This window comes from Vulpes lagopus, chromosome 6 (assembly GCF_018345385.1).
Source record: "Vulpes lagopus strain Blue_001 chromosome 6, ASM1834538v1, whole genome shotgun sequence".
Taxonomy (NCBI): domain Eukaryota; kingdom Metazoa; phylum Chordata; class Mammalia; order Carnivora; family Canidae; genus Vulpes; species Vulpes lagopus.
Window position 1 is genome coordinate 38,366,786 of NC_054829.1, and position 24,911 is coordinate 38,391,696.

The 24,911-nt window shown below is 35.7% G+C and overlaps 1 protein-coding gene across 13 annotated transcripts in view; it reads right to left on the reverse strand.

The window, feature by feature from the left end:
- Nucleotides 1-24,911, reverse strand: part of LRRC9 (leucine rich repeat containing 9) — a 125,749-nt gene that overhangs the window by 36,720 nt on the left and 64,118 nt on the right. For 12 of the 13 annotated variants that reach the window (XM_041760099.1, XM_041760109.1, XM_041760102.1 and 9 more), the window contains 9 exons: nt 21,279-21,470; nt 20,033-20,158; nt 17,577-17,711; nt 16,251-16,428; nt 13,642-13,862; nt 12,006-12,128; nt 10,592-10,722; nt 8,233-8,341; nt 2,458-2,597 (listed from right to left, as the gene is read on the reverse strand). In XM_041760099.1, coding sequence (XP_041616033.1) covers nt 2,458-2,597; nt 8,233-8,341; nt 10,592-10,722; nt 12,006-12,128; nt 13,642-13,862; nt 16,251-16,428; nt 17,577-17,711; nt 20,033-20,158; nt 21,279-21,470 — 1,355 coding nt within the window. The remainder of the gene's footprint in view (nt 1-2,457; nt 2,598-8,232; nt 8,342-10,591; nt 10,723-12,005; nt 12,129-13,641; nt 13,863-16,250; nt 16,429-17,576; nt 17,712-20,032; nt 20,159-21,278; nt 21,471-24,911) is intronic. The other variant, XM_041760100.1, reaches the window with a different exon arrangement.

Sequence of the window (24,911 nt, forward strand, 5' to 3'; positions counted from 1 at the left end):
AATTTGAGCTAACATTATATCTTGTAAAATACACAAACATTAATTCAGAATGGATCTTAATCCTAAATGAAAAAAACATAAAATTGTTTGAATAAAATGTGAGAAAATCTTTTTGATGTTAGGGTAGCACCAAAATCACAATCGGTAAGAGGAAAAGTTGATAAATTGGACTTAGTCAAAATTAAAATTCCTTTAAAAGACATCATTTAATTAAGAAGGGCACATGATGTGATGAGCACTGGGTGTTATACATAACTGATGAACTACTGAAAACTGCATCTGAAACTAATGATGTACTATATGTTGGCTAATTGAATTTAAATAAAAAAAGACACCATTTAAGAAAAGATAAGTCCTTTAGAGAAAATGCTTAAAAATCATGAAATACCACTTCAAATCCTTAGAAAGGCTAGAGTAAAAAAGACAATAACAAGTATTGGTGGGGATGTAGAGAAATTAGAATCCTCATAAACTGTTCTTATTAATGAAAACTGGTGTAACCACTTTGGAAAATAGTTTGGCAGCTTCTTACAAAGTTAAACATGAAATTACCATATGACCCAGAATTTCACTCCTAGATTTCTACTAAGAAATGAAAACATGTGTTTCCAAAGATGTCTACACAACTGTTTATAGCAGCATTATTATTATTACTAGCCCCAAAGTGGAAGCAATCCAGATGTCTATCAACTGGTGAATGGATAAATGGCATGTGGCATATCCATCCAATGCAATACCCAGCATATTCAGCAATAGAAAGGGATGAACTACTAACAGTTGCTATAGTATAAATGAACCTCAGAAACATTATGTTAAATATAAGAAGTCAGATACAAAAGACAACATATATGATTCTATTTATAGGAAATGTCTAGAAAACATAACTCTATGGAAAGTGAATTAGTGGTTTCTTAGAGCTAGAACTGGGAAAGGGAACTGACCAAAAATGGACATGATGATCTTTTTTGGTGTGATGGAAATGTTCTAAAAGTGTATTGTGGTAATAGTTGCACAACTATGAATTTAGGAAAAATTATACACCTAAAATGAGTGAATTTGGTATGTAAACTATACTTCAGTAAAGCTGTTGAAAACTATGGATAGTCCCAATATAAAGGATATGTACAAATCAAATATTCATAGTAGCTTTAATCAAACTAGCCTCAAATTGGAAACAACCCAAATGCCCATCAACAATAAATGGATAAACAATTTGTCATATAATCTATAATGGTATGCTACTAAGCAGTAAAATGAAATGAATGGCTGACACTTGCAACAACATATATGAATCTCAAAAGAATTATGCTAAGTGAAAGAAGCCAGACACAAAAGACTCCTTATTAAATGACTGCAATCATAAGAAATTTTAGAGAAAGGCAAAATTATAGTGATAGAAAACAGATCAGTGGTTGTTTCCAGGATCCAGGGTGCTGGGGAGGAGATTGCAGAAAGATGTAAGTTTTGGGGGTGGGAATAGTTTACTTTGATTGTAGTAATGGGTGCTCGCTTCGGCAGCACATATACTAAAATTGATTGTAGTAATGGTTATATGACTGAATATATATATTTTTAAAGATTTTATTTATTTATTCAAGAAAGACACAGAGAGAGAGATTGAGAGAGAGAGAGAGAGAGAGAGGCAGAGACACAGGTAGAGGGAGAAGCAGGCTCCCTGCAGGGAGCCTGATGTGGGACTTGATCCCGGATCTCCAGGATCACACCCTGGGCCAAAGGCGGCATCAAACTGCCAGGCCACTGGGCTGCCTTGACTAAATACGTTTGTCAAAATTCATTAAACTTAAGTTGGTGAGTTTTATTATATGTAAATTATACTTCAATAAAGGTGGGTAAAACCACAATTCCTCATTGGAGTAACTGGAAAGAAAATATTCTGTGTTGTAGATATGTGTATCTCTTCATGTTCTACCAAAAATGTGTAGGAAGGTGGGAGTTAAGTCCTCATCTCCTTTGTAAAGAATCTTTTCCATTGAACTGGGGCATTAAGTGACCAGATAAATAATTTAGGAACACAAACAAAACAAAGGTTAAAAGAAACCTAAGTCCATGCTATTTTCATGGGGTGATGAAAACACTTTGGAATTAGATGGTCATAGTGGTTGCATAACTTTATATATATACTAAAATACTCGGTAAATTGTATATAAAGGATGAGTGTTATGGTTTGTAAATTGTATCTCAATTAAAAAAGCATTAAACTTAGAATATCTTTTCCTTTTTTTTTACAATATAGGTATGAAATGCAGGAAGCAGGGAAAAAGCAATGACAAAGGACTATTTTGAATATCTTTTTATTTGTGATATTTATTATTAGAATATAGCTATTAAATAAGTATTAAAGTAAGATAAATGTAGATTACTGCTATCACTAATGTGACTAACTGCTTTATAAACTCCCAACCAAAATTGTTTATAATTGTGAAAGAAAGATAGTACCTGTTTATTTTTGAAGTTCCTTGTTGTCCATAGCCACTTGAAGGCACTTTCTGGTAGAGTAACTGCCTGTTGGTCAAGTGAGTCTGAGGTTTTACTCTGGGTATGATGGATTCAATATGATTATAATTGAGGCACAAGACCTATAGAAAGAACACCTTATTAATCAGACATTTAAATATGAAAACTACTGTATATATATTTTTGGTTTAGATTATTAACATCCTAAAAACTATTAAGATGGTATAGGTAAAATGTGAACTATCCAACATAATTTAATAATATATCAGTGTTAAAAATGACATACATTTTTATATCCCAAATGGTCTGGACTTGGCTTTGAATGTGTTTTTTTTTTTCACAATCTGACTTACTGGGAAATGACAATATTTTAAACTAAATAATGGAGACCCTAGAAAGCTGTTCAACATTCTCAATTAGCACTTCTGACTTCTTCAAGCCTGATACAGGTGAAAGAATTCTTTGTTGGAGAGATCACCATTTCCCTATGTTTAAAAGGCCTTTGTAGATGGCTTAGCCAAAAGTATAGGACAGGAGGCAATAAGGTTGCTTTAAGAACTTCAGTATCTTCCAATTTCATTCCATACCTGCTCATTATAGAGGAACCCTTCCAAAATAAATGATAGCCTCAGAAGGAAAAATCTATGTATAATTAGGGTTCCAGAGAGTGCTGAGAGGGACAGAGGGCCAAAAACCATATTTGAACAAATCACAGCTGAGAACTTCCCTAATTTGGGGCGGGAAACAGGCATTCAGATACAGGAGATAGAAAGATCCCCCCATAAAACCAATAAAAACCATTCAACACCTCAACATTTAATAGTGAAACTTGCAAATTCCAAAGATAAAGAGAAAATCCTTAAAGCAGCAAGAGACAAGAGATCCCTAACTTATATGGGGAGAAATATTACATTAACAGCAGACCTCTCCACAGAGACCTGGCAGGCCAAAAAGGGCTGGCAGGATATATTCAGGGTACTAAATGAGAAGAACATGCAGCCAAGAATACTCTATCCAGAAAGGCTCTCATTCAGAATAGGAAGGGACATAAAGAGCTTCCAAGATAGGCAGAAACTGAAAGAATATGTGACCACCAAACCAGCTCTGCAAGAAATATTAAGGGGGACTCTGTAAAAGAAAGAGGAAGCCCAAAGAAATAAGCCACAAAAACAGGGAATGAATAGGTATTACGATAACACTAAATTCATATCTTTCAATAGTAACTCTGAACGTGAATGGGCTAAATAATCCCATCAAAAGACGCAGGGTTTAAGACTGGATGAAAAAGCAAGACCCATCTATTTGCTGTCTACAAGAGACTCATTTTAGACCTAAGGACACCTACAGCCTGAAAATGAAAGGTTGGAGAACCATTTACCATTCAAATGGTCCTCAAAAGAAATCTGGGGTAGCAACCCTCGTATCAGATAAATTAAAGTTTATCCCAAAGACTGTAGTAAGAGATGAAGAGGGACACTATATCATACTCAAAGGGTCTATCCAACAAGAAGACCTACCAATCATGAATATTTATACCCCTAATGTGGGAGCTGCCAAGTATATCAATCAATTAATAACCAAAGTAAAGACATACTTAGATAATAATACACTAATAGTGGGAGACTTCAACACAGCACTCTCTGCAAATGACAGATTTTCTAACCACAACATCACCAAAGAAACAAGACCTTTAAATGATACACTGGACCAGATAAATTTCAGATATTTACAGAACTTTACATCCAAACGCAACTGAATACACATTCTTCTCAAGTGCACATGGAACTTTTTCCAGAATAGACCACATACTGGGTCACAAATCAGGTCTTAACTGATACCAAAAGATTGGGATTGTCCCCTGCATATTTTCAGACCATAATGCTTTGAAACTTGAACTCAATCACAAGAAGAAATTTGGAAGAAATTCAAACACGTGGAGGTTAAAGAGCATCCTGCTAAAAGATGAAAGGGTCAACCAGGAAATTTGAGAAGAATTAAAAAGATTCATGAAAGTAATGAAAATGAAGATACAACCATTCAAAATCTTTGGGATACAGCAAAAGCAGTCCTGAGAGGGAAATACATTGCAATAGAAGCATCCCTCAAAAAATTGGAAAAAACTCAAATACACAAGCTAACTTCACACCTAAAGGAACTGGAGAAGGAATCGCAAATAAAACCCACACTGACCAGAAGAAGAGAGTTAATAAAAAGATTCAAGCAGAACTCAATGAAATATAGACCAGAGAAACTATAGAACAGATCAGCAAAACCAGGAGTTGGTTCTTTGAAAGAATTAATAATATAGAGAAACCAGTCTTAATAAAAAAGAAAAAAGACTCAAATTAGTAAAATCATGAATGAAAAGGAGAGATCACAACCAATACAAGTAAATACAAAAGATTTTCAAAACATATTATGAGCAGCTATACGCCAATAGATTAGGCAATCTAGAAGAAATGGATGCATTCCTGGAAAACCACAAATTACCAAAACTGGAACAGGAAGAAATAGAAAACCTGAACAGGCCAATAACCAGGGAGGAAATTGAAGCAGTCATCAAAAACCTCCCAAGACACAAAGTCCAGGGCCAGATGGCTTCCCTGGGGAATTCTATCAAACATTTAAAGAAGAAACCATACCTATTCTACTAAAGCTGTCCCAAAAGATAGAAAGGGATGGAGTACTTCCAATCTCGTTCTCTGAGGACAGCATCACCTTAATTCCAAAACCAGACACAGAACCCACCAAAAAGGAGAATTATAGACCAATATCCCTGATGAACACAGATGCAAAAATTCTCAACAAGATGCTAGCCATAGGCTCCAATAGTACATTAAGAAGATTATTCACCATGATAAAGTGGGATTATCTCCAGGATGCAAGGTTGATTCAAACTCGTAAAACAATCAATGTGATAGATCATATCAACAAGAGAAAAACAAGAATCACATGATCCCCCTCAATAGATACAGAGAAAGCATTTGACAAAATACAGCATCCATTCCTGATCAAAACTCTTCAGAATGTAGGGATAGAGGGAACATTCCTCAGCATCTTAAAAGTCATCTACGAAAAGCCCCCAGCAAATATCATTCTCAATGGGGAAACACTGGGAGCCTTTCCCCTAAGATCAGGAACACGACAGGGATGTCCACTCTCACTACTGCTATTGAACATAGTACTAGAAGTCCTAGCTCATCAATCAGGCAACAAAAAGAAATAAAAGGCATTCAAATTGGCAAAGAAAAAGTCAAACTCTCACTATTCGCAGATGACATTATACTGTACATAAAAACCCAAAAGACTCCACCCCAAGATTGCTGGAACTCATACATCAATTCAGCAGTGTGGCAGGATACAAAATCAATGCCCAGAAATCAGTGGCATTTCTATACACTAACAATGACACCAAAGAAAGAGAAATGAAGGAATCAATCCCATGTACAATTGCACCCAAAAGCATAAGATCCCTAGGAATAAACGTAACCAAAGAGGTAAAGATCTATACCCTAAAAACTACAGAACACTTCTGAAAGAAACTGAGGAAGACACAAAGAGATTGAAAAATATTCCATGCTTATGGATTGGAAGAATCAACATTGTGAAAATGTCTATGCTACCCAGGGCAATTTACACACTCAATGCAATCTCTATCAAAATACCATGGACTTTCTTCAGAGAGTTGGAACAAATCATCTTAAGATTTGTGTGGAATCAGAAAAGACCCTGAATAGCCAGAGGAATATTAAAAAAGAAAACCAGAGCCGGGGGCATCACAATGCCAGACTTCAGGTTGTACTACAAAGCTGTGGTCATCAAGACAGCATGGTACTGGCACAAAAACAGACACATAGATCAATGGAACAGAATAGATAACCCAGAAATGGACCCTCAGCTCTATGGTCAACTAATATTCGACAAAGCAGGAAAGACTATCCACTGGAAAAAGGACAGTCTCTTCAATAAATGGTGCTTGGAAAATTGGACAGCAACATGCAGAAGACCACGTCTTACACCATTCTCTTACACCAGACACAAAGATAAACTCAAAATGGATGAAAGATCTAAATGTGAGACAGGAATCCATCAAAATTCTAGAGGAGAGCACAGGCAACCCTTTTTGAACTTGGCGACAGCAACTTCTTGCAGGGTACATCTATGAAGGCAAGGGAAACAAAAGCAAAAATGAACTATTGGGACTTAATCAAGATAAAAAGCTTCTGCACAGCAAAAGAAATAGTCAAAAAAACTAAAAGACAACCTACAGAATGGAAGAAGATATTTGCAAATGACCTATCAGATAAAGGGCTAGTATCCAAGATCTATAAAGAACTTATTAAACTCAACAGTAAAGAAACAATCCAATCATGAAATGGGAAAAAGACAAGAACAAAATTTCATGGAGGAAGGAAGACATAGACGTGGCCAACAAGCACATGAGAAAATGCTCCACATCACTGGCCATCAGAGAAATACAAATCAAAACCACAATGAGATACCACCTCAAACCAGTGAGAATGGGGAAAATTAACAAGACAGGAAACAACAAATGTTGGAGAGGATGTGGAGAAAGGGGAGCCCTCTTGCACTGTTGGTGGGAATGTGAACTGGTGCAGCCACTCTGGAAAACTGTGTGGAGGTTCCTCAAAGAGTTAAAAATAGAGCTACCCTATGACCTAGCAATTGCACTGCTGCTGATTTACCCCAAAGATACAGATGCAGTGAAATGGCAGGATACCTACACTCCAAAGTTTCTATCAGCAATGTCCACAATAGCCAAACTGTGGAAAGAGCCTTGGTGTCCATCGACAGATGAATGGATAAAGGAGCTGTGGTCTATGTATACAACAGAATATTATTCAGCCATGAGAAAGGACAAATACCCACCATTTGCTTCAACGTGGATGGAACTGGAGGGTATTATGCTGAGTGAAGTAAGTCAATTGGAGAAAGACAAACATTATATGGTCTCATTCATACGGGGAATATAAGAAATAGTGAAAGGGATTAAAAGGGAAAGGAGAAAAAAATGAGTGGGAAATATCAGAGAGGAAGACAAAACATGAGAGACTCCTAACTCTGGGAAATAAACAAGGGGTAGCGGAAGGGGAGGTGAGCAGAGGGATGGGGTGACTGGGTGACAGGCACTGAGGGGGACACTTGACAGGATGAGTACTGGGTGTTATACTGTATGTTGGCAAATCGAACTCCAATTAAAAAATATACAAAAAAAGGGGGGGGGAATCCTTCTATCTCAGCTCTACTGCAGAGTAAGATTTACGGCAAATCGAACTCCAATAAAAAAATATACAAAAAAAGGGGGGGGGAATCCTTCCAACTCAGCTCTACTGCAGAGTAAGATTTATATGACAATCATATATAACTGAGGTCAACTGAAATAGTTTTGGAAAGTAATACTTTTTCTTTCTTGGCAAAAAAAACCCTTTAGGAATAATTTCTCTTCTTTATTTTTTTTAAAAGATTTTATTTTTTAAATTTATTCATAGAGACAGAGAGAGAGAGAGGCAGAGACACAGGCAGAGGGAGAAGCAGGCGTCATACAGAGAGCCTGACTTGGGACTCGATCCAGGGTCTCCAAGATCACGCCCTGGGCTGCAGGCGGTGCTAAACCGCTGAGCCACCGAGGCTGCCCAATTTCTCTTCTTTAATAACATTAAAATGAATTTTAATCCAAAGTAAAGATTACAACTTGCACTGAGAACCTTGAAAGAAAAAAATTCATGAATGACTCACCTTCACATTAGGCAGATAGATTAATCCACTGAATGACGTAAGATTATTGTTTTGTAGGTTCACATTACATACATTTCTAAATTGGTCAACTGGAATCAAATCCACGGTTCTGAATTTAGATAAATATAGTCACAATTTTAATAGAAAAATTATGTAGGGGAATCATTCAGGTACAATCCCAAAAACATTTTAAAAACAACTCTGACAAATGCTACGAAAAAGAATTGCCTTGGTGTAAAGTGTATGGGTCAAATAACTGGATAAATATATGTTTTTGTTGGACACATATGTAAGAAAGTGACATAGAATTTGATTACTTTAAAAATATCCATAAACATAGCACTATCACAAAAGAAACTTTTAAAATAAACACCTACAATTTCTTTATAAGTTTATATACATGTTCATGAAATTGCAGTGCAGTGATGGAGTAAATCATAAGATTTTCAGGTTATAAGCTGCGGGGGATATATGTGAAACACGTTATTTCTGAAATACCAGGAAGAGGTTAGGGATGGGAAAGAAAAAGGGAAAGAAAGCAGGTGAGGTCTTTGGAAAAAGAGTTTTTTGTGAAATCTCCTGAAAACTTTTATGGCATTCCATCTTGTAAGGATGCTTTCATAATTAAAAAGAATGCTTGATTCCTAGTCATAACTGTACAACTGTTCCACCTTTCTTTAAGCCATGATAGAGAAGATTACCTGCCTTAACCACTTCTTTAACTAAATCCTAAATCCTGTAGTTAAAATTATGACATACTTTTATCCATTAAGAAGGCATTCATTCAATATATTTTTATTAGTATTTTCTAACTACAGACTATATGTTTGGAAAGGCTACAACAAATATGAAAATGCACTGTCTCTGCCCTCATGAAATGGGATCCCCAAAAATTAAAATAATAATGGAAAGTGAATATACTAGAGTTAGATGTTATGGCATTTTAGGGAAAGAAAAACTGATCTGGAAAGTCAGGAGTCACTTTACAGTGGAGAAAGATCTTAAAATGAGCCTTGGGAAATTTACAGGGATTTGTCAGGGAAATTAGAAGAAGAGTTCCAGATAGTGGAACAAGCATAAACAAAGGCAGAAAAAGAATCATAGCATCTTGTGATTGAGATTAAGGAACTGAATATTTTAGAACTTCTGGAGTATAAAGAGTAATGGGCAGTAAAGGTAAAGATTATAAGAGATAAAAATAGGTAATTAAAAGAGTCTTCCATGCCATATAAAGGAATTTTGCATTTTATTTTGTAGACAGTGGAAAGCCACTGATCAATGTTGAGAAGGAAGTGATCTGATAAATCTTGCATCTTAGAATAATAAATGGATTTGCGAGGAAGTTTATGAAACATAAAAAACCCAAAACTATCACCAAGAGAGTTTCTAAAATAGTTCATTTCCCAATGTAGGCCAGAGGTGGTGACTGTGGAAAGAAGAGGGGAATTATGAGACATACTTACAATATGGACTCTGAAGAACGTGGTGATCAATTACAAATGGAAGACAAAGGAGAAAGAAATGACCCTTAGATTTTTGGCTTGGGCAACATCAGGGGGATGTTGTCTTTTAGATGCTATTTGAAGAGCAACTGAATATTCAAGTAAAGAGCTCAAGTTTGGGCTAAACTTAAAGGGCCATCATATAAATTAAAAATATGGCTAAAATGTCTGTCTGTGAAAAGTACAGAATAAGAAACAGAGACGAGAGGAAAGATTTGTCAGGGGGACAGTGAGAAGAATAGCATCAGAGGAATGATGGCAGTAGAAGCCAGACTGCACTGGGTTAGAGTAATATGATGACATCTTATTTATTTTTTTAAAGATTTATTTATCTCTTTGAGGGAGAGAAGCAGACTCCCCACTGAGCATGGAGCCAACATGGGGCTTAAGCTCACAACCCTGAGAATATGATGACATTTAAAAATTTTTTTAAAAAATATTTTTATTTACTTATTTATGAGAGACAGAGAGAGAGAGAGGCAAAGACACAGGCAGAGGGAGAAACAGGCCCCATGAAGGGAGTCTGAAGTGGGACTCGATCCCGGGACTCCAGGATCACGCCCTGGGCTGAAGGCAGGTGCTAAACTGCTGAGCCACCCAGGGGTCCCTATGATGCCATTTTAAATCATAGTGCGTGATAATGCATTTCAAAGAGTGGTGAAGTTACCATGAGATTTTATTTTATTTTATTTTTTTTATTATTATTATTTTTTTACCATGAGATTTTAAAGTAGGGAAGATGATTTTTTGAATTATTGGTTATATCTGGATAAGATGTATATTAAATTCTAAGCCTTAGAAAATGACAATAATTACATATTTATAATATCAAAAAACATATAATGAAATAATTGTACCTGATGGATGATGAAGTCCAATTTAGTTCTTGCATTTCGGTGAAGTTTGAATGTCCTTGTCGTTCTGCAATCATGTCAGAAGTAAGTCTGCCACCAAATAAATCTTTTGCACATTCAGTCTCTGGTGCTTCCTATATATGAGGACATTTAGAAAGTGATGTCTTCTCTTACAGATGACTAAATGGCATTAATTCTTTGGTTTTAGGTCAAAATGGAACAGACTCATTTCTTCTTATTCCTCGTCTTAAATACAGCTGAAACTCCTACACATTATATATATATGAAATAAACATAAAGTAGACCAAAAGGTGCAGAGAAGGTAGACCAGCTAGGAACCTTGGGACCTGAGGAATGGCACTGTGGTGAGTTCCCTGGCATATTATTGTGATTTATAATAAATATATATTTACTTTTTATCCACTGTTCCTGGCTTGGCCATGTGGTTAGGCAGGAGAACAAGGGAAACCTGGCCTATTAAAGGGATGCCTTTAAGAGTCAGGGCCCCATGGAAATTTAAGGAGTACAGTACAATAGGACACATTGATGCCTATCAGAACTCCCTTCCAGGTTTGAAAGGTGATGGGAATTGACAAGCAGATATCCCCGTATGCTCACTTAGGGTGGCCACCTGGCTTTATGAAATAGACACTGGAGGGTCTGCAGCAATGCAGAGGTGGTCTGAATCTAGACATTTTTCTCTTGCACCCTCTGAGGCACAAAATACCAATAAGTACTGTTCTGTCTGCCAGAAAAAGAGACCAAGACTGCAGATGACTGTGGCAGATCTCCCTCATGGGAAGGCCTTGAACATAGCTGGCAAATCAGACTGATTCTGGTAGCCCTAAGGACTGCAGAAGGGTCTTGACAGAAATAGAAACTGAAACTGGACTGGGTCTTGCTTACCCAGTGGTAAATGCAAGTGCTCAGAATGCTATAAAAGAACTGAGACAGAAGATATCAATGCCAATTTAGACAACTGACTGTTCTTTCTTCAGACCAAGGAACACATTTGAAGCCCAAAATGTCCAACAATGGACAGTAAGATCTCTTCAAGAGTAATTGCTTGATAGAGAATTGGAATGGGAATTAAAACATTGGTTGTCTACAGTGGGAAGATAAAAACATGAAGGGCTGGTTTACACATCTTCATGAGAATGCTCACACTCAGTGTGAACATGAGTGAGGCTAAAGAGATGTCCATAGATTTCTGTTTTTCTCCTGGTTCTGAGGAAGTATGCTGGTATGACTGTGCTATTCTTGCTAAGGGAAGATGATGCTCATACACCACTATCCTCTTTCATTCAAACCTAAGTTTGGTATCATATTAGTCATAAGGCAATGTTGAAAATGATTATGGCCTATGGATATATGAATATGAATTGGACCAAATGCTATGAGTCATAAAACAGCTTACAATAGAGATTCCATCCAAAGCTTTCAGTTCTGGAAGATGAAATATTACAAACAACCGGTAGTTTTCTTGATTCCATACAATAATGTTTCCATACATGTCGAGAATGACCAGGTTGCATAAACCCTGGGTAATAAATACACATACATTTAAAAATATATCTATATATCTCTATCTATCTCTGTTTCTATCTCTACCTACCTACACACACACACATACGTGTAGCAAGTTTTTTCTACTACTCTAGCAAGTTTTTTCCTCATAAGAGTCTAACCATCCTTGAATTTTAATAGTTGAATTGCTCTATCATTTAATAGTGATTTCAGTGTTTTTAAGTATATATTTTATTGCAGGAGTTATCCTTGCAGACCAGTAAGTTCTGATTTTGTATAATATTTCAGTGGGATGTGTTAGATGATAAGAATCTCTTTTAGGATGCTGTTGCTAAATGTATTATCAGTAGTAAAGATGTGGAAGGAACTTTGGTAAGTCTAAAACCATATGTTTTGTGTATGGGATAATAGTCTATTAAATACTATGCATGTTTGTATATAGATATAACAGGAATGAGAAACACTGCTTTCTGATGAGGGATAAAACTGATGTGCTTCTATCTTTTGAGAAAGTGGCAGAGTCCATCTTAAGGGAAAAGTGCTTTCTTATTAGACAGGACATGCCGATGTGCCTTCACTGCGCAGGAAGAGCCCAGAGCAGAGGTGGATGGGAGAGGTTAAGACCAGTGGGAGTAACACTACTCTCATCATGATGTAAAATGGTTTATTTTCCTGCTGCTATCATTGGTTAGGTTGCCTCTGCAGCTTTAGAAGAAGTAATTATATTGAGGGAGTAGGAGGGGAGAAGACTGAACACAAGGAAAGATAGAAAATGGACATAAGTTTTTGGTAGGAGGTAAAGTACTACCTAGTGATATGGTATCAGCAAACAGAAAGAGGCCATCGTGAGAGTCCCAGTGGTAGGGAATGGCCATTGAACTTTAGAAACAGTGAAGTCACACAATGCATTTGAGCGATTTCCTATTCTGTACTATAGTAAACTTCCCTTTTATTCAAATTTTCAGATGGGGCACCTGGGTGTCTCAGTGGTTGAGCATCTAGATGCCTTTGGCTCAGGTTGTGATCCTGGGGTCTGGGATTAGAGTCCCGCATCAGGCTTCCTGTGAGGCGCCTGCTTGTTCCTCTGCCTATGTCTCTGCCTTTCTCTCTGTCTCTTATGAATAAATAAATAAATTAATTACTTAAAAAATTTTCAGGAAAGCCTATTATATAGTAGCCTTGACTTAGACATTTCGTTGGGAGAATTAAAGAGGACAAAGCTGGGCAAAGTCATCCAAAAAGAGTTGGGGTCACCAGTAAGAATCGATGAGAGATAATCAAGAATTCCTCTGAGAACAGGAAATGTTAAAGACTCTAACTCCCCAACCACGGGGACATTATACACGTTTATGTATGTATAAATAGAATGCAAATACGTTTTAGTAAACCTTGTTAGTCTTGATTTTTACTTTCTTTATATTTTTCTATATCTTCCAAACCTATACATTGAACATGCATTATTTTCATAATATAAAAAGACAGTACATATTTTAAAAAACAAAAACTTTACCACCTCAGATAGTCACCTTTAAATTGTAGATCTCCTGATTGAGAGCAATATAGTTGTTGCTTATGTATAATTCAATCAGAGTAAGAGCTTTTTGTAAACCACTCAATGAAGTTATTCTGTTGTTCTCAAGAGAAAGGGAGTGAAGATGAAGCATGTTATCAAAAGTATGTTTTTCCAGACCAGTGAGAAGATTATTATTTATGCTGAGGCGGGTTAATTTAGTCAGCCTGGAAATGCCTAGAAAAATAAGCAAATACAAGAAAAAATTCAGATAGCACTGAAAAGCTCATATAAAAAATGGCTGGCCATTTTACTCTTTCTCTTTAGACTCTATAGTATTAGCTATCATTGTTTTAACTTCTGTTTAAGATGGATATAATGTATTCCAGCTAATATATTAAATTCCGGTTTTGGATTTCTAAGTAGACTCAGTCTTACGTGTTAAGGGAAGCTATTATGTAGGAAATACTGAGTTTTGCTTTCAAATAACCTTCAAATAATATAATTAAGATTTTCATCATCATAGTCACACAAAGCTAAAAAAAAATCACCAGCCCCCATTTTAAAACATTTAAAATAAAGCACTAGATACACCACTTTGGAAAGTATTCCTCATTGTGGCATCTTTTGTATTAAAAAGAACCATTTGGCCTAATTCTACCTTTAGATGCTTAAAAGTACTTCAAGACAGAATTTTATTTTATTTTATTTTATTTTTTTAAGACAGAATTTTAGAAAATGCCACCCCTTACTACCTCTAGCTCTTATGAATACTAGGTACTGGAGGCACTTTTTAACTATATGTAGGTAGGATGGTGCAAGTTGAAAGATGAGAACTTTGGGAGTCAGAGTTTGTTCCAAAGTATTACTAGATTTGGGATCATAGGTATATCATGTAAAATGTTGTAATTTCTGTGCTTTGTTTTCCTCATCCATAAAAAGAATGTACTAAGGGGAGCCAGGGAGGCTCAATCGGTTGGGCATCTGACTCTTGATCTCAGCTCAGTTTTCTATCTCCTGACTGTGAGTTCAGTCCCCATGCTGGGCTCCACACCTAGCTTACTTTAAAAAAAAAAAAGGACAGACTGAAATCTGCTTCTTTTTTTTTAAATTTATTTTTTATTGGTATTCAATTTGCCAATATATAGAATAACACCCAGTGCTCATCCCATCAAGTGCCCACCTCAGTGCCTGTCACCCAGTCACCCCCACCCCCCCCCCACCTCCCCTTCTACCACCCCTACTTCATTTCCCAGAGTTAGGAGTCTTTCATTTTCTGTCTCCTGCTTCTACGGGGTTATAGAATCAAATGGAATGGCATTTGGAAAACATCATTTATAGTTTTGGCAAATACATTTTGTGTATGCTGGATTTTCACACCAGCCTTCATCATGGGACTACGCAATGCTAAATTAACCTGATCTAGGGCAAGTTAGGATAAAACCATCACAGCAAAAAATCCTTAGATGGATATTAAACCTATCTGTGTCTGGAGAAAAGAAAAGAAATACCTGTTAAAGTTGAGTGAGGTAAAACTATCATCTCTGAAAAATGGGTATAGGAAAAATATAGGTTAGAGGATTCTTCCCTTCAGTAGGCTTATGGATGAGAATAAAAAGGAAACCAGGTTCTCATCATACATACAAAGCAAAACTAACACCTATTGTATAGGAATGGAAGACTAGTGATGGTTCTAAAGACAGATGTCTGAGCTACTCCCAGGTTTACTCAATTGAAATCTACAAAGGAGAGGCCTGTGAATCTGTATATTCAATAAGTTTCCCAAGTGATTCTGATGATCAAGTAAGTTTTAGAAGCAGATTGTTAAGAGTAAAAATAAAGTATAACAAATGTTATACATACTGTTTTTTAAAGATGTTTATTACTTGATTTTGCATATGTAATTTTTTGAAATAGAAATTTTCTATTTTATGAAAAAGCACACACACACACAAGCTGAAAAGAATCCAACAATTCAAAAGTGAGTAAAGTATAAATTAAGTCTCTTCCAGCCATGATTTTCCAGATCTTACCTTCTCTCCTTGACAAGAACAAACATGTTAGTGAAATGCACAACCAGAAATATTCTATACCTAGATAAACCTAACATTAGTAAAGCTGCTCAACAATACTTCTTTATATGGATCCCTATAAAAGGTTATATAGTACATTTGCTTTTCAACCTCTAGTGAATAAAGTTTTCATTTTTGTTAAAGTCTTCACATTTCCAAATGTAACTTTAATTCCATATTTTGAAAAATGAACTGGGCTGCTTTATCTTTTTCAAAAGCACACTTCATTCATTCATTCATTCTTCACATTCTATAGATATTAATTACTGCCTAGTTTGTAATGCGCTAGGTTTGGTAATAGGTGGTAGACACTGTCACAGAAGAGAGGAGAGGAAAGTTAGAGGAGGTAAAAGTCTGCTAGCTGGGCTCATTACGTATAGCAACTGGTCACAGATCCTACCAGCACGAGTGTAGAACGCTCTGCCCCAAACCTTCTTGGAACTTCTCTAGACATCTTCCTCCTCAGACTCAGAAATTCTGTCCTCAGTGTTATTCATTGTTTGCTCTTGTTAATTAGACGTTTATACTTTAAGATTTTCAAATTCTCAGATACCTTCTATCTTTGAGATGCAGTTTCCATCCAATGTGAGCTCTTCCAAGTTAACACAAGATTCTAAACCTTCCATTTTGGTGAGATTATTGTTGCTGAATGATGCCCATTTCAAATTTTCCAATTTTTCTAAGTTTGTGATTTCAAAGAGATGTTGCCCATCTAAATTTAAAGCAGTTATCTGTAGAATAATTCACATTTTATATTACTTCTGAATCTTATCAATAAACTCAGTGCTACAAAAAGGCTAATGAAATAATTAGTGACATCAAAGGAATTAAAAACACAGTGAAGCTTACAATAGAGTAAAATTTGATAATATTATAACTCCAAGAGGACTTATATGGTTTTATGGACACTGTGCTGTGCCAGATTCACACCAAAGTGAAAGACTTGTCCCAGCTGCTGAGAGTGCTGCTAGCAGAAAGCCTTTGGCTGTCAGTGCCTTTTGGGACAGCCTCAGCTGCACAGAGCTGTTTTGACCAAGGTCATGCTTTTTCCCAGGCTGGACCACATCCAACAATAGAGGGATATAAAGGCCTGGCCATCTCAACCCAACCTGGGGCAAATTTATAAGGCCATTAATTCTAAAATTCACTGTGGGGTCAGCCAGAGCTGTCACTGGGCCTGTATCACAGCTAAATAAATATATATAAGCCATATATATATATATATATAAAATCTGGTAATAAAAATAATGTATAAGGCTGCTTTGTGCAGCAAAAAGAAGCTGGTGGTGCTCTATAACCCTTTCCCTTATCCTTGGCTGAATTCTGACCAGTTTCCCTAGTCCAATGCCAGGATTCTTAATTTCTTTTACATTGCTGCCCAAACTTTTGGCTTGATTTCTGGTTCTGAGCTTTAATGCTTGCCTGCTTATTTTGTATTACCAAAACATACCTTTTGGTCTTACAGTGTATCTTTATCTTAAATCTCCAGTTTTATGATGACCACCATTAATGCCTAGTCCCTGTGACATTACCACTCATGACTTGACCTCTCTGTCCATTTTATTTTTTAAATTTATTTTTAAAAAAGATTTTATTTATTCATGAGAGACATGGAGAGAGAGGTAGAGACATAGCCAGAGGGAGAAGCAGACTCCTCGCAGGGTGCCTGATGTAGAACTCAATCCCTGGACCTTGGGATCATGCTCTGAGCTGAAAGCAGACGCTCAACCATTGAGCCTCCCAGCCATCCCTCTCATTTGGCTTTTCCAGTTTTCTGCCCCTTACCTCTTTGTACCCTCTTTATGATGCACAGACCAAAGCTGACTAAAAATCAACTGAATTAAGTTTTTATATTAGGTTTAATAGAATTAGCTTTTACCTTCAAGTACCAATTTCCACTCAGATGTAAATGTGGTCCTAACTTGGAAATCTGTGTCAGAATTTTGGCAGAAGGCCATATACTAAGTATCCGTGGTCTCTCCTCTTTAATACTAGAATGCCGTAAGAGAGATAACTAATAAAATAAAAAACACATGATGAATAAAGGAAATGGCATAAAGAAGGGTCATTTATATACAGTTAAAAGTATTGTTTCCTAGATGAGTGGCCCAATGTATAATCTTAAAATGTGTTTTTTTCTTTGCCTTAAAATGTTTTCAGTATCTAGATATATGTTATGTATTTTACTTTTTGTATTAGCAGATATTTAACCATTAGAAAATAATATTTATAGAACGATTAAAGGATTGCTGTAATACAAATATCCATATAATCTATCCATTAAACAAGTTCCAGAGCTAGAATATTCCTCCCTGTGTGCCCATCCTAATCCTTTTCCTCTCCTTCCCCTCAGAAGCTATCACTCATCTCCCATGAATCAATCAATGACCTAAGAAGCAAATGATCTCCAATTTTATATCTACCATTCATTTGCTTTATAGACCTATGTTTGTGCCCATACATAATATATCATTTAGTCTCATACATATTGGAACCTAATGCACATTGAATAATAAATACATATTCTTCTATGGGTTGCTATTTTGTTCAACATTGTGTTCATGAGATTCATTTGTGCTGCTGCATGTGGTTGTAGTTCATTCATGTGTCACTGCTCTCCAGTATTTCCTTAGTGATTCTCCCATCAATGAACACTGGGGCTGATTTCAGTTTTTCACACTGTTGATATGAATATTCTTGACTCCTGTTGCATACATGCAAGAATATCTTTAGCGTATATACAACTTGCTGGGTTTTAGGGGAAATATATATTCAGCTTTCCTAGATAATGCAAAATTATTTTCCAAAGTGGAAAATACAGTTTCCAACTGTAACTTTTACTTCAAATTTTTGCTAAAACTTGATATTGTCAATAAAAAGAAATAATTCCTGAAGAAGAGTTGGGGATTTACCCTACCAGAAATCAAAACTTACTAAAATTGCCAACTGGTGGCTATAATTGGTAGATTATGTGGTTTTAATGTTTATTTTCTTGAATGCTAATGTGGTGAAGCATCCTTTCCTGTTATTTGGCTGTTCTGATTTCCTCTCCAGTATCTTTTGCCTTTTTTTCTGTTTGGTTGTCTTTTTTCGGATATGTTCTGAATATGTAAATAACATCTTTTGTCAGTTAGATGTGTTGCAAATTTTTCTCCCAGTATGTAGCTTGCTTTTTCTCTTTCTTTATGGTGTGCCCTTTATGGAACAGATATATTAATTTTAACGTAGACAAATCCAGTCTTTTATATTTATGTTCTTGTTTTCTTGAGTAATAAATTCTTCTCTCATTCAAAGTCATAATGATAATCTCTGATCTTTACTTCTAAAGCATTCTTGATTTTGACTTTTACAGTCAAGTCCTTAATGGACCTGTCCCAGTGCCTTTTATTGACTAACCTCCCTGATCTGTAAAGGTAGCTCAGTTTGTTATTTATCAAGTTTCCGTGTATATATGGGTCTACATTGGTTCTGTTCTCTTGGTCTGTGCCAAATCTACATTTTTTTTTAAAAGTAGGCTCCACACCCAGCATGGAGGCCAATGTGGGGCTTGAATCATTGACCCTGAGATCAAGACCTGAGCTGAAAATCAAGAGTCAGACACTTAACCAACTGACCCACCTAGGTGCCCCAAGTCTATTGTCTTCAGTGATTTTGTAAGTTTTGATTTCTGGTAGGATAAATCCCCAGCTCTTCTTCAGGAATTAAATATATTTTTATTGACAAAGGAAGTTCTTTCCTTCATTTTGAATAGATCCCAAATTAAACACCATATTAAGGAACTAATATTCAAATATCTCACAAAGAGTAAATAGCTAGAGAACTAGAGTAAAGATATTTAAGATTAAGCTACTTTGGCCAAAGTATAGCATTCTCAATCTGGATAATATGAACTTTCTCCATGCACCCCAAGTTAATAGGTTATGTGTTTTTTATTTTGTTTTTTGCCAGATACATATCATATCATTACTAGGTAGGTAGTTCACTAAGTGCTTTATTAAGGCCTCTAAGCTTACCTTATCCACAGAAAGTTATTTTCACTTCAATAAAGGACTCTGGTGAGTTCAGGTTGACTAGGAAAAAAAGTTACCCTAGAGGCATTTTTGTTGATTTTTAGGGTAGTGCATTAGGGATAAGTATCCACACAATCAGCTGGTATTTAAACGGGATATATTTAAACAGGAAAAAAAGTTCAGGTGTATGATTGTTATATATTAACTGACTTTTTTATTAGAATGCTAAGAGAGAATAGAACATCTTAATAACAAAGCAAGAGTATGGACAATATAATTTGTATATTCTAAATTGCACAGGAAATATTAGACAGTAAAACCCAACCTGAGTAATCTTTGTTCCAGTAATAAATTTCATAGCTGCTGTTGCTTCTTCTTCAGAAATGAGGAGTCCATCTAAATGAGTGAGAGTCTTTAATCTGCCAATAACACTCAGCCTTAATGTGGCTGGCTTGGGAAAAATAACAAAAAGTTAATTTTTACAAAATATATATAATTATGGCATGGAAAGGAGTGCTTCTTCATTCCTTCCCATGTAACTCAAAATTATGCATCTCCCACTTTATTAGATATATCTACAAATAAGGGATTAACTTAGTTCTTTAATAGCTGAACTTAAATTATATTTAAGAACTAATCTGTTTTGTTTGAAGGTAGATGGCTCTATTCTTATGAAGGAAGGGAAGTCCTATAACCTGTTGAAAAGTATGGTGAAAAAAGTGTTCAGAGAATTGCAGTGTCTCTGCTTATCCAGATCAGCAGTTAATCAGCTCTATTTGTGATTCTGTATCGATCTTTGACATTTAGTTTGGCAACAGGAAGATAGCTGTACTATGTTCAGGCACATTCTGGGTTTACTTTGGCAAAAGAAAAATATCCTTCAATTCTTCTGAGCAAAAAGGAAGAGATACAACAATGTAAACACAGTAATATGGCAAATTTAATAGAACCAACCATTAGCCTTTTTTGAAAACGTTGAACACAGTCATATATATTTTTGAAAAGCAAAGGAGGATTTTTGAATATATAAAGTTGGGGCTTATTTTAAATACTTGAAGATTCTTAAACCTAACTATTGATACTGAAATTTCTAGCATGAATCTATGTCTTTTTGTGATGAGAAGAAAATAAGTGTTCAATCAAATTTCCATTTACAGCAGAACATTAGCCTTTATAATACAGGTTTATCATGGGAAGTGACAAATTTGTTCCCCTGTAATGGTATGTCTCTGTCACTGTATTCTATTATCCTTGACCCCACTGCCTCATTACCATAGGTTTTAGCACACTGAACTATATAAATTCTCCCAAGGATTGTAAATGGCAGTGGTATCTAACGCTCTTTAAGCCATAATACTCTCAAGCTATTAGAGCTTATCAAAAAAATCTTTTCTTAGGTAATATTTGATTCATTTGATCACTACACTAAATTCAGCTTATGAAATACTTAAAGGAATTCTAACAAAACACAGATAGTTTGCCTATTTCTGGCTATTACTGAATAGTAGTAAGAAACTGGCTTTGAAATAAAAATGATCGTTTGCTTTTTTATAAACACATCTGCTGCATACCTTTTGCCATGGATTATGCCTAATATCAAGAGTAAGAAGGCTTGTGGTGTGTTTGTATAACATATTTATTTCATCACCAGATTTTTTCAGTTGATTCCAGCTCAAGTCTAAGTGCTTCAGTTTCATCAGACCTCTAAATCCCTCCAGGGTTATCACATGGTTATGGCTTGCATCCAAATATTCAAGGTTATACTGCAAAACATACAAACAGAAGTGGTGCAAAAAAGGATCATAGATTGTATTTACAGAGTTATTTTCTCTAAGATTCACTAAGTACTTTATATAATTTTTGGTAATTCTTACAGAAAACCTACAAAGTAGATATATTGCAATTATGGTATCAGTCTATGTATTATCCCAAAGAGCTACAGGCATTTTATTTGTAGACTTTTCTTAATTCTCAATTCACCCTTATAATATAGAGTGACCGTGTTTGTTTTCATAGAAAAGAAGGTGAAGAGTAACTGATAAGATAATTTGTCCCTAACAAACAAAGAATTACACATCATGCTCTCTGGGCACTGACTTATACCATTAAACCCATACATAGTCTGGCTAAAAAAGGTTCATCTTTAGAGGTAGAAATTAGGCCTATTCTATAATTCTCTCTTTTAAAAGTCCATGACTTTTAATAACTTGAAAATCATTAAATTTATGCACATTCTGAATTGGAAATTTGGGAAATATAAATAAATTGAAAGAAAAATAGAAAGCACATATAATTCTATTGATCAGAAGGAACCACTGAAAATCTGTTTTTAAATTATATGCACATATTTTCTTACATAAAACAGACTGTATTATATAGAAATTTGTATCCCTTTAACATTCACACATAATTAAATATTCTTCAAAATTGTTTTTCACAATTGTATAATATTTTAATCAGTGAATTATTAGGATTATTTTAAACATTTTACTATGAACAATTATGTGGCTTTAATTATTGGCAACATGACAACAAACATCCATAATCATGATACTTTAACTAAGACTCTACTATTTTTTCAGAAAAGATTTTTAGAAATGAGATTATTAGTTTTAAGGATTTCTATATTCTTAGATTTTTTTTTTCTTTTACATTTTCTTTTTCTTTGAAGTAAGCTCCATGTCCAGTGCAGAGCCCAATACAGGGCTCAAACTCATGACTGTGAGCTGAGATCAAGAGTCCGATGCTCAATCAACTGAGGCATCCCTATATTGTTAAGATTTTTGATAAATGCTGCTAAATAATTTTCAAGGAAGTTTGTACCAATTTTTTCTTCCAACAGTAGAATATGGGAATGGTCATTTTCTTAAATACTAATTGAACTGCCTTTTTAAAATTTACATTGCTTATTACCAGTGAAGTTGAACATCTTTCCTAAGTTTTGAATTAGTCATTAAAATTTTTTTTTGTTTATTGTGTTTCTTATCTTTAGCCATTTATCTGTTCAGATCTTCATCTAATTATTTTTAAGAAGTCTTTAAGATTTCAGGGGCAACTGGGTGGCTCAGTTGGTTGAGCATCTGCCTTTGGTTCAGGTCATGATCCCAGAATCCTGGGATAGAGTCTGGCTTTGGGCTCCTTGCTCAGCAGGGAGAATGGTTCTCCATCTCCCCATCCCCTCTCTCCTCTTGGTTGAGCTCTCTTTTTCTCAGATAAATAAATAAAATCTAAAAAAAAAAACAAAACAAAAAAAAAGAAGTCTTTAAGACTTTAATTTGTTACAAATAAAATTTTCTTTTTTTAACATTTTATTTATTCATTTGACAGAGAAAGAGGGAGGGCGCACAAGCAAAGGGGAGTGGCAGGCAGAGGGAGAGGGAACCATACGTCATAAAAAGATAACTGCCTTCTTTCCTTGAAAATGGGTATGGGGCCTTCATGTTTATATTCTCACAAGATAAAATAGACTCTATGAACTCGGTAGATATTCATGGAACAATATTTTCAGTTTGGTAGCAGGGGTCTTATTATTTTTGTACTTCAGTTTGTCTTTCTTAAATTATAATACACTAAAGCCAGCTTACAAAGACTGAAACCTACAACACCTCTTTTCAGTATTCTTAGAGATAAGGTTCATTCTCTAAGTATAAATTAGCTCTCTCTAGACATCAGGGACACTTTAGCAATATATTTTTCATTGGAAAAGATAAAATGGAACTATTATCTCAAAAAAATTAGCACATAATCTACATTAAGATTGCAAATAGCCATACATATCTGTCTTTCTCTGGCCAACTCTGACTGTGGTGGAACTATTTTCGGAGAAAAAAAAAATCTCTTCCTGTTCCTTTCTCTTAGATACTCTCTTTCCCTGATAGTTCAGGTAAGAGAATGACAAACATGCAGCTTAGGACTTTTAAATTTATCTTATATGGATGTCTTGTTTAGAGTTTTAAAAACTCTATAAATATCATACTGTGTATATCTTTTTCCACCATTAATGAAGCCTAAGTCTTCCATTATATAAGCAATGTTAGGTTGGGTATTTTGATTTAAAAGTCAAGGTCTGGATGATGAACATTTAAGAACAATATATTTACTTTCTGCAACCTAGTAGAAGCAACTTCTAACACACAAGAAGGGAAACTCTCCATGTTAGAGACATGCTTAAGGGAAATGATAATAAACATGAGATATCTCAAAAGCAAATTAAAAAATTTAAAAGATAGGGATGCCTGGGTGGCTCAGTGGTTGAGCGTCTGCCTTTGGCTCAGGGCGTGATCCCAGTTCGGGAATCGAGTCCCATATTGGGCTCCTTCCCTGCTTCTCCCTCTGCCTATGTCTCTGCATCTCTCTCTGTCTCTCATGAATAAATAAATAAAAACTTAAAAAAAAAACTTAGGGGGATTCCTGGGTGGGTCAGTGGTTTAGTGCCTGCCTTTGGCCTAGGGCGTGATCCTGGAGTCCTGGGATCGTGTCCCATGCCGGGCTCTCTGCATGGAGCCTGCTTCTCCCTCTCTCTCTCTCTCTCTCTCTCTCTCTCTGTTTCTCTCATGAATAAATAAAAAGCATAAAAAAAAACCTTAGAAGACAATAGGAATGACAGGCAAGTGATGAAATTAGATCATAACCTTTTATAATGCCAGGATAAACATAATTCATATATTTTTTAAAATTATTTTATTTATTTATTTGACAGAGAAATAGAGAAAGCCAGAGAGCACAAGTTGGGGAAATGGAGAGGAAGAAGGAGAAGCAGACTCGCCACTGAGCAGGGAGCCTGATGCAGGGTTCTATCCCAGGACCCTGGGATCATGACCTGAGCCGAAGGCAGACGCTTACCTGACTGAGCCACCCAGGCATCTCCATAATTCATATTAAACATACATACAAAGCTCAGTACTGGCAGCACGTTTTCAATCTCTCTGAAACGCACATGAAAACAGAATAAATAGATAAAACCCAAATTCTATGGACATTTCTAACAAAGTTACGTGACAAGGTAGCCTCATAAGCCCCCAAAGAAGTTGTAAGGATAAACCACCAACAATAAGATCTACATAGTATCCATGTCCATGTGAGAGGAAGAAGGAAGTATCAGGGCAGTATCTGATCCTAAGAAGAAAAGAGCCCCCATATAGCCAGCCAATGTTTCCTGGAAAGTATGGGAACCAATATGATACAGCTGGGAGGAGTTTTGCCAA